Source organism: Eptatretus burgeri, chromosome 4, assembly GCF_056783735.1.
Source record: "Eptatretus burgeri isolate ZD-2024b chromosome 4, Ebu_testis_v1, whole genome shotgun sequence".
NCBI classification, from domain to species: domain Eukaryota; kingdom Metazoa; phylum Chordata; class Myxini; order Myxiniformes; family Myxinidae; genus Eptatretus; species Eptatretus burgeri.
The window spans coordinates 43,058,360-43,075,921 of NC_140964.1; the positions used below are offsets into that span (position 1 = coordinate 43,058,360).

Below are 17,562 nucleotides of genomic sequence, written 5' to 3' on the forward strand. Positions count from 1 at the left end.
TCTTTTTCAAGAAACAAGATGTTGCTCCTCGTGCATGAGTGAATGGACTCGCATCATGAAAGGACAATGGTTCTTTCGGAGCTTGATCTGCCCTAGTGCTGGAGTGGCTTTTTACTTAAATCCTTCTCTCTGACCTGAAAATGTCACTTTTAAGGAGATTATTAAAGGGCATTTAGCTTCAGTTAATTTCCTTGAAACGGTTATAAACACACTTAAATAAATGTATACTCACCAAGTACGAGAATGGAAAGAATAGCATTTTTCACATAGTTAGAAATGTTCCTCACACACCTTGTTTTTGATGGTCTTGTTTGTCTGTGTGGGGACTTTAACTTCACATTGTATCCCACCATTGATCATAATGGAGAAGAGCCCGACCCATCAAGTACAATCCCCTAAAATAGAGCATTGTCTAAATTCTTCCTTATGGATGTATGGAGACTCCAGAACCCATCTGCACGGCAATACACGTGGTGCCGATGTGCAAATGGCCGACTATCTCTTGCAAGGCGAGACAGATTTTACATTAATAATGACTCGTTAAATGTCATAGACCATGTTGACCTCAACCCAAGTGGTTTTTCAGACCACCACATGGTTGTTCTTCATATACTTTCCCCGGCTCGAAATCGTGGCACTGCCCATTGGACCTTCAATGTGAGTCTTCTGCAAGATGACGCGTTTTCTGTCGCCTTTCAAACCTTTTGGGGAGTTTCACTACGACGGAATCCTTCCTACTCCTGCCTCACACAATGGTGTGACAATGCGAAGACCCATATTACAACCCTTTGTCAGCAATATAGCTCCTTTTCTACAAAGAACGAATCTGCGCTGCAATCTCTAATTGCCAAAGAAATATTGTCTCTCCAGTCAAGCCTTCCAACTCTGTGCTGAAAGGACTGTTTCTCTAATAGCAACAAAGAAAGCCCTCCTTGCTCAACTCTGTGCAAAACAAGCCAGAGGGGCTCTAATTAGGCTGCGAATGGAGAACTACAGCTCTATTGATACTCCTTCCAAATTTTTCTTTGCTTTGGAAGTGCAAAAAAAGAGAAACCAGCAAATAACTTCGCTGCAGGCACCAGGAGGCCGAACAACATACGATCCAAAAGACATCAGAAGCTTGACGAAACAAAACTTCTCTGACTTGTATTGCGCCAGAAACACGAAAGAAGACATGATTATTTCCTTAACCACTTCTTTGCCCACCTTGTCGGAATCTTCATGCCAACAACTTGACAAGGAAGTGACTGTTGACGAACTTTTTACAGCTTTGCAAACTTTGCCCACAGGTAAAGCTTCTGGACTTGATGGAATCCCTGCAGACTTCTACAAAGCCTTCTGGGATTTGTTGGGACCCGAGTTGCTTGACCTCTTAATTGGTAGCCTACAATTAGGCTTGCTACCACTCAGCTGTCGCAGGGCTATACTTGCTCTCATACCGAAGAAAGGAGACCTCCAGCAACTTAAAAATTGGCGTCCCATTTCGCTCCTCTGCACGGACAACAAGATCTTCTCAAAAGTTCTTGCCAACCGCCTCAAACGTCTGATTGGGGAGATTGTACACCCCGATCAATGTTATTGCATCCCAAAAAGGACAATACATGATAGCATTTTTATTGTACTTGACATGATCGATATTTGTATTGCTGAACATAGAAATGTTGGTCTAGTGTTTTAGACCAAGAAAAAGCTTTCGACACGATTTATCATTCTTATCTCGTTGCTGTTTTACGGGGGTTTGGTTTTAATGGAAATTTTATTTTTAAACTATTGTACAATAATATTTTAGCTTGCTCAAAGAAAATGACATCTTAAATCAGCCTTTCCCTGTCACCAGGGGTATTCGTCAAGGGTGCCCCCTGTCTGGCCTTCTATACTCCCTATCATTTGAACCTTTACTACATCATTTACGTACACGGCTACAAGGGTTTTATCCTCTGCCGTTAGAAAATCCAGCAAAGACCATTGCTTATGCGGATGATCTCTGCGCAATTGTGCACTCTGATGATGATGTTCGTGCTTTGGTTGAGTCTGTCAAGGAATTTAGCCTGGCTATCTCGACTTCGGTCCACGGAATGAAACTCCCCTCCAACCTCACTTGGGCAGCTTGAATGGACCAATGAAGGAATATGCGACCTCGGTGTCTTTCTTGGAACTCAAGATTTTATTTCAAAAAACTGAGCAGCGGTTGAGAAAATGGAGGGGATTATTGAGGCAGCTTTACTACCGGGTCGTACTCTGGTCATTAATAATCTTGCGGCATCAATCCTATGGCATGTTTTTAAGGCACTGCAGGCCCCAGTTTTTATCCTTAAAAAACTTCAAAGCTTCTTTGTAGATTTTTTCTGGGGGGAAAAGCATTGGCTCCGCCCAGGAATAGGAAGTCTGCCGACTGCAGAAGGTGGACAGGGGCTAATAGATGTGACGAGCAGTGATGGCTTTTTGCCTCCTTTCAGCAGGAAGGCTTCTATACTCTGAAGTCCCATGGATAGCCTTTGCCCATTGCTTGCTGAAGCGAGCTGGGAAACTAGGCTATGGTGACGAGCTTTTTCTTCTTGATACGAAGCGCGTGGACATGACATCAATCCCTCTGTTTTACCGAAGCATGCTAGAAGCGTGGCAGGCTGTTTCTTTTCGCCTTGATGCCAGTGCTTACTCCCTTCAGATGTTTTTAAATGATGTTTTTAAATTAAAATAAGTGTTTCTTTTACATTGTAAGTACAGTACTGTACAATAAAACCTGTATTTTAAGAGTTTAAGAATGAATGCTTTACTGATGAGGGGTAAAACGACTTTCAGGCCAACATGTACACAAATATTACAAACCATGATACAATTACATATTATACATGGGATGATGATGCAATGAAAACCGAAATGGGTTCGTTTGGAACTGAATGGGGTTACCATGACAACAATGCTTGCAGCGTCACAAAGACAATGGGTAGGATGCATTGTGTGTTCACCTTTTTGAACATTTCGACCATTCTGCCACATTCGCTGCTACGATGTGGTCGTACCTTGTTGTGCTCTTGAGTTTTTTCAAAGAATTTCAAGAGGATATGTTTCCGTCGCACCTGCAAGTGCGTCCAGGAGTCTGGACGATGAGGAAGTCTTACCAGGTTCGTGGGAAATGAAGAGAAAGACCGCCCCTAATGGACGGAGGATAAAGGTTTAAAGATCCCATTGATGAGAATGAAGAGGAAGTTACAGAAACGGAGCAGATTGTGATATTCAAGAAATTATGACGGTTTTATTATGATGTGAACAAATGTACTCTTAAATCTTGTTACAAGGAAACCACACCTGTTCTGGAATATTTGATCCGTTTGCTGGGCCTGTGGTCAGAACGTCGTGTTTTAACTTCAGTTTGAGAGGATCCCATATCAGGATTGTTATGAAGGAAATTGATTCCTGTTTTCAATGAAGTAACATTAATTTATTAAACTTGTTATATCTGTGTCCACAGATCTTTGGGGAAGGTTCTATCTTCGGCCCGATGGACGTTGGACAACTCGTGTCGCTTTGGGCGAGATTTGAGTTTGCTGTTGGGATCATCTCCATGGTGATACTTATCATCAACTCGCTTTGTGTGATTTATTTATGGATGAACAAACGGTTCCGGTAAAGCTCTTCACAAGTCCTCATTTTATAATTGATCTTCAAATTAAGAACAGCAAATTATGATCCCGATGGACCTCTCTACTGATGAATATGTTGTTATTGGAGTTTATATATCTGGTGGTGCTCTAATTGATACATTTGTGCTACACAGAGAAATGTTCTCTACAACGAAGTTCTGGTTTTTCTTGTGTGTTCTCAGAAAGGAGAAGAAAGTTGATGGAGAAGATGAGTCTGATGGGGAGGATAAAGATGTGGAAGATGATGATGACAGATTGGATTCAGAAGACGAGGAATGTGATTGCGACGATGACGACGAATGTGATTGCGACGATGATGACGAATGTGATTGCGACGATGACGACGAATGTGATTGCGACGATGTATTCAACGAATGTGATTGTGACGATGACGGATTTCATTGTGAGGATGGGAACAATGAATGTCTTTGTTCCAATGACTATTTTAATTGAGGACAGGAACACCAGGTTCACAGGGGAGGAGGGGGAGAGGTTCTATTTTGTGTTGTACAACTTTCAGGAATCTGATTTCATTTCAGTTGTCGTTTTTCCAAGTAGTTTTCGATTAGATAAGGTCAGCAGCACAGTTTACCACCCTCTGGGTCAGACGAGTTTGCACATCACCTGCTGAAAAGAGTAGTGTGTGTGGAAAAAAGACTATTTTGATGTTATTGTGGTGTGTGTAAAGGGTGCTGAAGTGGTCGAAGCAGTTCAAACGGTGTAAAGGTCATACTGGCTCTGACAAAAAAAGGGATCAAAATGGATCTATGTGGTCTCAACGGGTCTAAAGGATCTGTGGGTATAAATGTCAAAGAGGTCAAAGGATACATAGGAGTTTAAAGGGTCGTGTGGGGTCTAAAGGTCTTTAGGGTAAACAGGGTCGAAAGGAGCAACAGCAGCAACAGAAGCAGCACGGTGTTGAGGGGCTGCAGGAAAAGCAGAACCCTCATTGTGATCACAGGCTGAAACAGCAACACAAGCAACATGTGACTGAGTGGCTTCAACAGCAACAGCAACAGCAACAGCAAGATCAGAAACATCATGGTGTTGACAGGTCATACCACATGCAGGACCTTCAACAGGTAAGCACTCTTCTATAGTTTGGACAGTTGGGGTGAACACATTGGGTGCAAAGACAGCAAACCCCAAGATCGGGACGTTCAGCTGAATTACATTTTGCCACTTGTTCTTTTATAGACATTGCTGTTCATACTTCCTTCGATGAAGAAGACTGTTCTTAATTGTGGAGATAATTGTAATTATAACTTTGGTTGGAGGGTAACTTATTGACATAGTCATCACGATGCAGGTTAAATCACAAGAAGTTTAACTTCCCTCGACTGGATTATTCACCTTTTCGTCGTTACCTTTTCCATCAGTGCATTCCCTTCTGTGCCCTTTCCTGAACAAGTTATCAAACTCATGAAGATATAAATGTATTTATGCTTTTATGTTTTCATTGTTTTTTTTCCAAAGACCCCTCAGAAGAGGTGCTCGTTAACTCCCCTCCACCCCCTCGAATGAAACCATCTTACCGGTTGAAACGTAAGTTGCCAAGGTTCTTGCCTTACATTACAAATTATTCCAAACTTTGTATAAACTGCATGTTCTTCACTCCCATCATATCCCATTCTGTCTGTGTCTCAAAAGTGGTTGGAACAAACGAATGTTTTGCTGTACTCTTAGCCAGACAAGAACCAAACAGATCAAACAGTTGGTGAAAGTCCAGCATGAGTGTTAATGTATCCGTATGTAATTCATCGTGTACAACTGGATGATCATTAAAATTAATTAAATCGATGAATGTTGGTTAAAAAAAAAAAATCGATGCAATTAAATGAATTAATTAAATCGATGAATCTTGGTAATTAAATCGAAGCAGGTTGGATGTCATGTGGCAGTTTTCCAGCTTCTTCCTCATTTCCTCATCTGCCGTGACCAAGGCGAGTGGATTTTTCCCGAAACGTCGCCTCTTCCGATGAGTAGTAAGTTCAGCTTTTTTCAATTATAAACTTTTTCTGCATTAAAATTAATTGTTTGAAAAACGTTAATTAAAAGCCAGTGTGACTTTCTGATGAAGAAAGTGAAGATGTGAAATTGAAGGCAAAAGGAAAGGGAAATTGAACTAAGATGCAGAAAGCAATGGAGAGAATAGTGTTTCCAGGATTGTGTAAGAAGGCATTATCATGATGAACATTATGAATGCGGTGATATGCAGTGGTTTTCACTTCCTTTTGCTGATCTGTGTGCAGAGACCCAGAAAATGAGTTCTACCTTGACCCAGCAAATCAATTCTACCTTGATGATCCATAAAATTCGGGAAAATCAGGAAAAGAGTTCTACGTTGAGGGTGCAAAATATGAAACAGACCTTCCAGACTCGAAAAATTAGTTCTATCTTGGAGACCTTTGGAGTTCTAAACCAATCTATCCATGTCATTCTTGGTTGGATGGTGCTTGATGAGTGGTCAGTTCAGTTTATTAAAAATTAATGGTTTTATATTATTTAATTCGAGATGAGACATGTAATGTAATTATTTATTCTTTTTCAGCAATATCAAGAAAGTGCTGGGAAGACCTGAGATTTCCTGAGACAAATTTACAATATCTCTCTTCCTTTCCACTTCTTCAAACTTGAAACAACTGAAACTTCATTCTTAAGGCAGAACTTGAAGAAAAAACCAAAAACTTTGTTGAGTTGAAAAACTGCATTGACCTTGTATTATTCTTGAAATGCTCAAAAAAAAAACATATTAAACTGTTTAAAAAATCATTATTCGTTGAGTTGTTTGATCCTCGGGGAGGATTTCTAAGTCTTTCGTTGTTGTTCTTCTTCTTGTTGTGGACTTTTTAGATCCTTGTGGAGGATTTCTATGTCTTACTCATGTTGTTCTTCTTCTTCTTCTTCCTGTGGAGTTTTTAGATCCTCGTGGAGGATCTCAAAGTCTTACTCACATTGTTGTTCTTCATCTTCTTCTTGTGGACTTTTTTTGTTTCACAGCCTTCAGTTTTCATCGAAACTTCCTGAAACTTGGCAGACACGAACGATCTCCGATTTTGGAAATTCCTCCCAGAAATAAAAGTTATGACGTCAAAATATCTCCGCTCATGGAAATTGCTGAAAAAATTATCTCCGAAACTAGGCAAGCTTTTTGAATTCTGTTTGTGGGAATCGAACAGGGCATGAGCAGAGATGAATTACCGCACATATGATGCATCACTGTGACGTCATATCAATTTTTATGACGTTATTCCTATTTTTTGACATTTTTTGTTTCACAACCCAGAGTTTTCATCGGATCTTCGTGAAACTTGCCATGAAAATGCAGAAAGCCCACAAACAGGCAATAACCATCTCCGATTTTGGAAATTCTTCCCAGAAAAAAGTAGACGTCATAATATCGCCGCTAATGGAAATCGCCTATACCATTATCTCCGAAACTCGGCAAGCTGTTTGAATTTTGTTTGCAGGAATCAAGCCGGGCATTCGCACAGATAATTTATCGCAAACCTGATACATCACAATGACGTCATATTCGTTTTTATGACCTCATCCTAAAGAGTACGAGGATGTTCACTCATTTGAGCTTGTTTAAAAAAAAAAAAAATTGTGTAAAAATGATTAATGATCATTTTTATCTAGAAATGTGGTGGGTCAAATTGCAGAGAGAGCGGTGGGGGGGGGGGGAGGCTGGGGAGGAGACTGTAGCAGACAAAAAGACCACAGACCAGCCTGCGGTGAGAGAGTGAGAGGCCCAAAGACTGAGTCTCATCGCGGGAGATGCCAATGATCGGAAATGTCTTGGTTTCCACAGCGTGAAGCCGAGAAAGGTGGGAGGCAGGAGCACCAGCCTGGAGGGGAGAGCAGTACTCCATCAGGCTGCGGACGAAAGCTTTGTTGGTGGTCAGGAGATCAGGTGGGCCAAGGAAGGACTTTGCATGACGGAGGATTCCCAGTCGGCGAACGGCTTTGGAGGCAAGGTTTGAAATGTGGGTTCCCAGAAAAGGTCATGGTAGAGAGTGAGACCCAGAAGCTTGAAAGAAAGGACTTCTTCCAGAGGATTGTTGAGAATGTGGATGGGGGGTTTTTTTTCGAAACGGTCCTTTAAGAGAGACAAAGTGAGAGTGTGTGATTTGTCCGGGTGGAAAGACATGTTCCACGTGTTGGACCAGTTTGTGATTTTACCCAGATCTGCAGTGAGCGAAGAAGCTGCAGCATGCCGGTCTGAGGGATGACAGATGGTCTGACAGAGGGGGGAGTCATCAGCGCCCAGAACGCCACCTTGAGGAACTCCAGCCTGGCAGGAAGAGGGGATGAAAGAACTCCATTTAGGGCCACACATTGACTGCGATAGGAGAGGAAGTCTGCGAGCCATGACCGTAGACGGCCTTGGATACCATAGGAAGAGAGTTTGGTGAGCAGAGCAGGGTGCCAGACCGTGTCAATAACGCACGCGATATGTCTCGCGATATGGTTCTGATTTCATGTCCGGCATTGAGGACCTCCATACATTGTTGGGAGAGCAGAGGCAGCATATCCAGGGTCGGGTTACTTGGACTGAAACCAACTTGAAGATCGGAAATCAAGCCATTGGAGAAGAGGAAGGATTTAATGTCTGAAGCGATGATGGATTCCATAACCTTGCTGATGATTGGCAGAAGGCTGATTGGTCTGTAGTTGCAGGGATCTGTTTTTGCACATTTTTTTTATGCAGGGCAGGAATGTTTACTGATTTCCAAGCAGATGGCAGATGACTTTGGGTAAATGAGAGGGTGAATAATACAGACTGAGGGTGAGCAAGAGCAGAAGAGCAGGTTTTTAGGACATGTGGGCTGATGCCGTCTGGACTGGTTGCAGAATCTGAGTTGAGGTTTGACAGCAAGCTCTCCACCTTGTCAGGAGAAAAGGACACAAAGTCCAGGGACGTTGGGTGTGACTGGGTAAGGGGGTAGAGAAAGCGATGGGTTTTGGACACAAGATTTAGCTGCAAACACCGAGTTTATGCATTCAGCCTTTTCACGGGCGGTGTCAGCAGCGCGGCCATTTGAGGTAAGGGAGGGGATGGAGGGGGAACATACACCGCAAACAGATTTGATTAGACGCCACGACGATTTTTGAGGAGGGAGAGAGGTTTGAAAGTTCGGACTTGAGCTTTCAAAGATGATGTTTTGTGGCTCTCCTGTGAGTTGATACACACTTATTCCAAGCTTTATGGAAGGAACTGAAATTACCCTCAGTTGGGTTTGCTTTCCATGAGGATAACACAAGTTGTTTCAGGACAACTGCCTCGTCACAAGCTTCAGTGAACCAAGGGCGGGAGGAAGGGTTGGACAACTGAAGACGAGAGGGGATAAATCTGTGCATGAGGGAGAGCAAGTTTCTTTGAAAGAATTCCCAGGATGAGTTGATGTTGGAGAAAGTGGTGATAGGAGACCAATCTGCAAGTTTGATGGCTGCTTGGAGACCCTGCCAATCAGCTTGAGTGAAATGCCAGACTCGACGGCGGTGAGGTGGTTCTCTGATAATAGCCAGAGAGATGTCCACTTTGACACCGACGTGGTCAGAAGAACCAATTGAGGAATTTAGAAAGAAAGAATTGAGGATTTTAGAAATCTCACCCAAGTTGTTCACCTTTGGCTTATGCTGACCTTTTGTTCCATGGTGACTTCAAAAATAATTCGCAGTTTGAATTCAGTGAACTGAAATCTATATCTTCTTCAAGTTTCAAGTCAATCAGATGAAAATTGTGGATTTTAGAAATACTAACTTTGTTGCTGACCTTTTGGTCCATGTTGACCTCAAAAATAATTGCTTGGTTTAAGTAATTGACCTGAAATTTCAATCCTCTTCAAATTTTAAGTAGATCAATGAAAATTGATGATTTTATAAATCTCACCAAAGTTGTTGATCTTTGCCCTATGTTGACCTTCTGACATTTTGACCTGAAAAACAATAGGCTTCATCCTAATGACAAACTCTACCAAGTGGTGAAGCTTCCTGAAGATCGGTTTAAAATTGTGACCTGTAGTCGATAAACAAACAAACAGACAGAAAAAAATGGCCCATAGGGCCAGGACTTTACGAAATTCAACAAGATCGCGTACCATGGATAATATTGAGCGATAATAGGTATTTTTGGGGTTAAACATAGTTTTTAGGGAAAACAAACAAAACAATTAAAAAATTAATTTGAAATACCTGCCACCTCTTTAATCCGTAACGGATGTGACCAATTTTTAATCCAGTCAAAGATACTCCCTCCTCCGTCCGTGTTTCAAAATTGAAAGGAATCTGTTAAGATTTGGCGGAGACATGAATTTTTGAAAATCGGCCCATGCTAAAAGATACGGATTTTCGCGATTTTCAGGAATTTTTCCTGACCTTGACCTTTGACCTTGACATGTCAAAAGTTATAAGGTTCTAATCTGGTGGCCAATAAGTCCATTGGTGAAGTTTCATGACATTCCGACTCGAAATGCGACCTGCAGAGCGAGACGTACACACAAGCAAACTCACAAACTGAACCGACCAACATACTTGACAAAATCTTAGATTTCGTCAAGTCATAACAATATTGACGATCCAATTTACTTGAATAATAATCTTCGATTTTGCACGAAACAACCAAACAGACAGAAAGAGGTGAAAACAAAACCTCCTTCGCCTTTGGTTGCGGGGTAAATGAAAGGAATGAAACGGTTGCAAGTCCAGCATGACCCATGAGGGTGAGAAAATCACCTGCTCGGTGAGATACTCAATCTTCGAACGAATATTTTGAGAGATATTCAGATTCCTGTGAGAACAGTGAAGTAAATGTTAAATGCTCATACAACTGTGTGTGTGTGTGTGTGTGTGTGTGTGTGTGTGTGTGTGTGTGTGTGTGTGTGTGTGTGTGTGTGTGTGTGTGTGTGTGTGTGTGTGTGTGTGTGTGTGTGTGTGTGTGTGTGTGTGTCCTCCATAACTCGAAAATAATAAATCCCAGCATCATGAAACTGTGCATGCATACAAAGTGAACTCCAAGGAAGTGCAAGAGTGAAAATTGGTTGTTTCAGTTCATGTAAACACCCCTTTTGAAAATAATTAATTAATAGCCTTTTTAAATTATATCCTTCATCAGGTGACCCTCAGCCACCTCACTCTCTGGGGTATAAAGACGTTTCCTGCGTAACCTCGCTGGGGTCTGAAGCCGCCATGTTTTTTGGCCTTCTCAACCATGCCCTGACTTGGAACAGCCTGCAACGATTTCTTTACGATAAAGAATTTTCTTTCACTTTCCTCACTCATATTATCGAATACCTGTTCATCACAGGTACGAATCACCGTGTACATCGCTTTTGTAAGTACTCCAGTTTTCACATTTGGAGCTTGGAGTGATTTCATGCATTATATGATACGATTTTCCACGATCTACTCTCACAGCCAAATTAAAGTATATCATCAAAATATTATTTCGGTTTTGAGGATCGGATATCGTTCAGACTAAATAAGTGTTGAAATCTGTTGTGAAATCTGATAATTTAAAGAAATAAAGAGTCTTATAATGAAGCCGATAAACCTATTTACTTTCAGCAAGCAAGGCTATGTTCCCTCGTCAAGCGATACACAGGAAAATGTGAAATTTCCACATCATTAAACTTATCTTTTTCTCCTGTTTGGAGAATTATATTGAGTGAACAAAAATGCAGGAACGTGCCAAAATTAACCAGCTTCATTGAGATTTTTGATTCAATACATTCATTGCTCGACCTCACGCCATGTCCCCCAGAGGGGCTGCCGATCTATTGCGTCTGACAGATTTATGTCAATGATTTCGGATATTTTGCGAGATGCTCTGCAGGGAATCAAAGCAACTCTCGTGAAAAATAGACGTTTCAAAAAAAGTTATGGCGTTTGCGTGGACCCCGAACAGATGTAGCAAGTGACGCATACACAGATGAGCAGGCAGATGGTGGATTGTCTGCAATGTTTATTTCACGGGCGATTGAATTTGCGATGTCGCCGGAGTTGTTCTTCATTAAGCTGCAACTCTTTTGTGGATAAAGTCCTTAATTGAATGAACTCATTCTATTTCATTAACTGCTCTGTGCACAGTGAAGACCGGCTTTGAAGTAAAAGGTATCCTGTATGATATGCAGCAACAACCTGGCCAACCGTTCCTTATCAACCATTTAATTGGATTGCATGCATGAGCAATTAAACCACATACTGATCGCCTTACAGTCGATGGCAGTCCTGCGCTATGTCCTTCTGAGCGATTCGTTCATTCAGTGAGGAAGCTTTTGCCCGCCACGTCATTCAGAGCGAGAGGTTCATGCTGTGCTGCCCTGAGCTAGTGGTTCGTGCTCCGTCACCCTGAGCGAGTGGTTTGTGCTCTGCTGCCCTGAGCGAGTGGTTCCTGCTCTGACACCCAAAGTGAGTGGTTCGTTCCCCGTCACCCTGAGCGAGTTCTGAAATATCACCCGATTTTCGAGCCGTTTTCCAGATTAACCTATTTTCTAAATTACAGAGCAAAACTTTTTTCCACACGTAAGACACTTCTGTTTCTAAAGATTAATGTTTGTGAACATATCCCTGAAACATCTATATAAAGTTAATATAAATGCAAAATTATTTTTCGGTGAAAGCGACTCGAGGTTTTTGGGACGTTGCCAAAATCAGCCGTGTGTGTGTGTGTGTGTGTGTGTGTGTGTGTGTGTGTGTGTGTGTGTGTGTGTGTGTGTGTGTGTGTGTGTGTGTGTGTGTGTGTGTGTGTGTGTGTGTTTGTTTTGTTGATAAAGAATCTCTCCTCTCTCCACTCTCACTCTCCCTCTCCCTCTCTCCCTCTCTCTCTCTGTGTACCATCTTTGCTCGACTCCCTCCCAATACAGTGCAGCACCCTCCTCCCACATCTCTCTCACTCTCCCCCTTCCTTCTCTCTCTTTCTGTCTGTCTATGGACATATCCGCACGGTGGTTATGTCTGGATGGTGTTTGTCTCTTGACGTGTCCGGCAGGGTTTTTGTCCGCACGTGTCCAAGCGGTGTTTTTCTCTGGACTTGTCCGGGGGGTGTTTGTCTCCGGATGTGTCTGGGCGGTGTTTGTCTCCAGACGTGTCCGGGCAGTGTATGTCTCCCGACGTCTCCAAGCCGTGTTTGTCTCTATCAGCTTGGCTCCAGACACATCTGGAGTTTTTCCCTGGACGCTTCTGGGTGGTAATTATTGCTCCACCGCACGTCTGCCTTTCCTTCCTCTCACCTCACACTCTTTTGCCTTCCCCATCCCTCCTCCCTCTTCCCTCATCACTCCCTTCCCTCCTTGCTCCTCCTCCCTCCTCTCTCCTCTCTCTCTCTCTCTCTCTCTCTCTGTCCCATCTTTGCTCGTCTCCCTCCCAATACAGTGCAGCACCCTCCTCCCACAGGTCTCTCACTCTCCCCCTTCCTTCTCTCTCTTTCTCTCTGTCTCTGGACATATCCGCACGGTGGTTATGTCTGGATGGTGTTTGTCTCTTGATGTGTCCGGGCAGGGTTTTATCTGGACGTGTCCAAGCGGGGTTTGTCTCTGGGCGTGTCCGGGTGGTGTTTGTCTCCAGACGTGTGTGCGCGGTGTTTGTCTCCGAAGGTGTCCTGGGAATGTTTGTCTCCAGACGTGTCTGGGCGGTGTTTGTCTCCGGACGTGTCTGGGTGGTGTTTGTCTCCGGACGTGTCTGGGCGGTGTTTGTCTCCAGACGTGTCCAAGCAGTGTTTGTCTCTATCAGCTTGGCTCCAGACACGTCTGGATTTTTTCTCTGGTCGCTTCTGGGTGGTAATTATTGCTCCACCACACGTCTGTCTTCCCTTCCTCTCACCTCACACTGTCTTCCCTTCCCCATCCTGCCTTGCTCCTCTCGCTCTCGCTCTCGCTCTCGCTCTCGCTCTCGCTCTCGCTCTCGCTCTCACTCTCACTCTCACTCTCACTCTCACTCTCACTCTCACTCTTTCTCTCTCTCCTTCTCTCTCTCCCTCTTCCCCCCTATTTTTCTCCCTCCCTCTTAAGTATTCCCATCAGTGAAATGATGGGTGGTTTTGACTTGAACTCCAACATAACGGAAACCACAATTTTAACATTAAGAGCTCAATTCCTAAACTCAATCCGAAAGCTGGCCTCACCCCTTTAATTTCCCCATCCCGCCCTTTTTGAGTCTTTCCCTTACAAACCCCACAAGACATAAACATTTGTTCTTAAACTCTTTTAATAGACAACCACAAGGCTTTCAGTTCAGTGTTCAGCTCTCCAGTTGGAGGTTGCTGAGTCTGAGGCAGAGCCCCTGAGGCTGTTTCAGAATCTTCTTCATCAACATCTGTGATCGTGAGACGAGTTCGTGTTCTTCGTCTTCTTTGCACAAATAAGCAAAGAGAGTGGACAAAGTCTGTTTGCCGACATAACACAGGGTCCATGGAATAGATAAATGCTACTTCTGGTATTCAGATATGTGATGTACTTCGTCCTCTCCTCAATATTTGAATGCATTTCTTGAACGCAAAGATATGAGGAACAAATCAAAAGATGCATCTCAAACATGTATCTCGCTGTTTGTCCAAAAGTCATTTTCACCTCTCGACATCTGATTCCTGCAGTGAAGAAGGATGTTCTGCCTACCTTAAAATTTTGCAATACTAGTACGGGCCCGTAGGGGCGGGCCCGTAGGTGCGTAAACGACGACTGGATTGGGGCATTATTTCAATTAGATTGGACCAACCGTATCATAAATGGCCATAACTTGGGAAACATACTCAGGTCCCCAGCGTCAATTTTGACGTCAAATCAAACGAAGAAGAATTGTGTTGTCCTGTCATTGGTCGACAGATAAATGGCCGTAACTTGGGAACCGCTCGTCCGATTGATATCAAACCTTGAAAAGCACATCCGCGGGGCCCCGGTAATATTCCTGGCAAGTTTGTCAGATCGGACCGCCGATCGTGCAAAAAAATAAATAAATAAACATTAATTGTGACGTCATTCGTGATGTCATAGCACCGTGCCTTGTCATTGGCCGACAGATAAATGGCTGTAACTTGGGAACCGCTTGTCCGATCGATATCAAACCTCAACAAGGCACATCTGCGGGGCCCCGGCAATATTCCTTGCAAGTTTCAATCCCATCGGACCGGTGATCGTCGAGAAACGGCGGTCACAGACAGACAGACACACACACACACACACACACACACACACACACACACACACACACACACACACACACACACACACACACACACACACACACACACACATTGCTGGAATTATAGATAGATTATTTCTGAGTTCAAGTGCCGGTGTGATGCTTGGAATGGAGGCAGAACTGCCTAGATTCCAACTGGCAGAATCAAACAGCACGTCCCTTTGTCCATCAGGAAAAAACACTTTTGGTCCGCGAATACAGCTGGTACGGGCTTGAAGGAAGGTCCCAGCATCAATCCCAACATCGTGTGCATCTGCTATTGGACAGCATTTGATTGAGAATGCAAACGGTGCTGAACATTATAATGTGGATGCATTCAAGATATTGATGTTGATCATCTCCATACTGATGGAGCACATAATAAAAAAAAAGTGTTTCTTTTATATAATAAGTAGAGTACTGCACAAAAAAAACCTGTATTTCAAGAGTTTAAGAATGAATGCTTTACTGGTGAGGGGTAAAACGACTTTCAGGCCAACATATGCACAAATATTACAAACCATGATATAATTACATCTAATACATGGGATGATGATACAATGAAAACTGAAATGGGTTCATTTGGAACGCAATGGGGTTACCATGACAACAATGCTTGCAGCATCACAAAGACAATGGGTGGGATGCATTGTGTGTTCACCTTTTTGAACATTTCGACCATTCTGCCGCATTCGCTGCTACGATGTGGTCGTACCTTGTTGTGCTCTTGAGTTTTTTCAAAGAATTTCAAGAGGATATGTTTCCATCGCACCTGCAAGTGCATCCAGGAGTCTGGACTATAAGGAAGTCTTACCAGGTTAGTGGGAAATGAAGAGAAAGACCGTCCCTGATGGACGGAGGATAAAGGTTTAAAGATCCCATTGATGAGAATGAAAAGGAAGTTATCGGAATGGAGCAGATTGTGATATTCAATAAATTATGACGGTTTGATTACGATGTGAATAAATGTTCTCTTAAATCTTGTTACAAGGAAACCACACCTGTTCTGGAAAGTTTCATCCGTTTTCTGGGCCTGTGGTCAGAACGTCCTGTTTCAACTTCACTTTGAAAGGATCCCATTTAAGGATTGTTATGAAGGAAATTGATTCCTGTTTTCATTGAAATAACATTTATTTATTAAACTTGTTATATCCGTGTCCACAGATCTTTGGGGAAGGTTCCATCTTCGGTCCGATGGACGTTGGACAACTCGTGTCGCTTTGGGGGAGATTTGAGTTTGCTGTTGGGATCATCTCCATGGTGATACTTATCATCAACTCGCTTTGTGCGATTTATTTATGGATGAACAATCAGTTCCGGTAAAGCTCTTCACAAGTCCTCATTTTATATTTGATCTTCAAATTAAGAACAGCAAACTATGATCCCGATGGACCTCTCTACTGATGAATATGTTGTTATTGGAGTTTATATATCTGGTGGTGCTCTGATTGATACATTTGTGCTACACAGAGAAATGTTCTCTACAACGAAGTTCTGGTTTTTCTTGTGTGTTCTCAGAAAGGACAAGAAAGTAGATGGAGAAGATGAGCCTGATGGGGAGGATAAAGATGCGGAAGATGATGATCATGACAGATTGGATTCAGAAGACGAGGAATGTGATTGTGAAGATGGACACGACGGATGTGATTGCGACGATGACGACGAATGTGATTGTGACGATGGAGACGACAAATGTAATTGTGACGATGGAGACGACGAATGTGATTGCGACAATGACGACGGAAGCGATTGCGACGATGACGATGACGGATGTCGTTGTGAGGATGGGGACGATGAATGTCTTTGTTCCAATGATGATTCTAATTGAGGACAGGCACACCAGGTTCGCAGGGGAGGAGGGGGAGAGGCTCTTTTTTTGTGTTGTACAACTTCCAGGAATCTGATTTTATTTCAGTTGTAGTTTTTCCAAGAAGTTTTCATCAGATAAGGTCACCAGCACAGTTTACCACCCTCTGGGTGGAACGAGTTTGCATATCACCTGCTGAAAAGAGTAGTCTGTGTTGCAAAAAGATATTTTGATGTTTGTGTGTGTGTGTGTGTGTGTGTGTGTGTGTGTGTGTGTGTGTGTGTGTGTGTGTGTGTGTGTGTGTGTGTGTGTGTGTGTGTGTGTGTGTGTTTGTGTGTGTGTGTAAAGGGTTCTTAAGGGGTCGAAGCAGTTCAAACGATGTAAAGGTCATAAGGGCTCTTCCAAAAAAAATGGATGAAAATGTATCTATGGGGTCTCAACGGGTCTCAACGATCTGCGGGTAGAAATATCAAAGAGGTCAAAGGACATATCGGAGTTTATAGGGTCATGTGGGGTCTAAAGGTGTTCAGGGAAAGCAGGGTCGAAAGGAGCAACAGCAACAACAGAAGCAGCACGGTGTTGACGAGCTGCAGGAAAAGCAGAACCTTCATTGGTGATCACAGCCTGAAACAGCAACACAAGCAACATGTTACTGAGGGGCTGCAACAGCAAAAACATCACGGTGTTGAGAGGTCATACCACATGCAGGACCTTCAACAGGTAAGCACTCTTCAATACTTTGGGCAGTTGGGGTGAACCCACGAGGTGCAAAGACAGCAAACCCCAAGATCGGGACGTTTAGCTGAAGTACATTTTGCCACTTGTTCTTTGATAGACATTGCTGTTAATACTTCCTTCGATGAAGAAGAATGTTCTTATTTGTGGAGAGAATTGTAGTTATAACTTTGGTGGGAAGGTAACTTATTAACATGGTCATCG

General features: G+C 43.0%; 1 protein-coding gene across 1 annotated transcript in view; it reads left to right on the top strand.

Annotated features, from left to right (window-relative positions):
* The first annotated feature begins 3,473 nt into the window (after positions 1–3,473).
* LOC147027911 (uncharacterized) overlaps positions 3,474–17,562 on the top strand; it is a 94,722-nt gene continuing 80,633 nt past the window's right edge. Inside the window, exons 1-4 of the mRNA XM_085877718.1 lie at positions 3,474–3,624; positions 3,824–5,186; positions 15,981–16,135; positions 16,335–17,343. Of these exons, the coding sequence (XP_085733844.1) occupies positions 16,011–16,135; positions 16,335–16,644 (435 nt within the window). The 5' untranslated portion in view covers positions 3,474–3,624; positions 3,824–5,186; positions 15,981–16,010 and the 3' untranslated portion in view covers positions 16,645–17,343. The remainder of the gene's footprint in view (positions 3,625–3,823; positions 5,187–15,980; positions 16,136–16,334; positions 17,344–17,562) is intronic.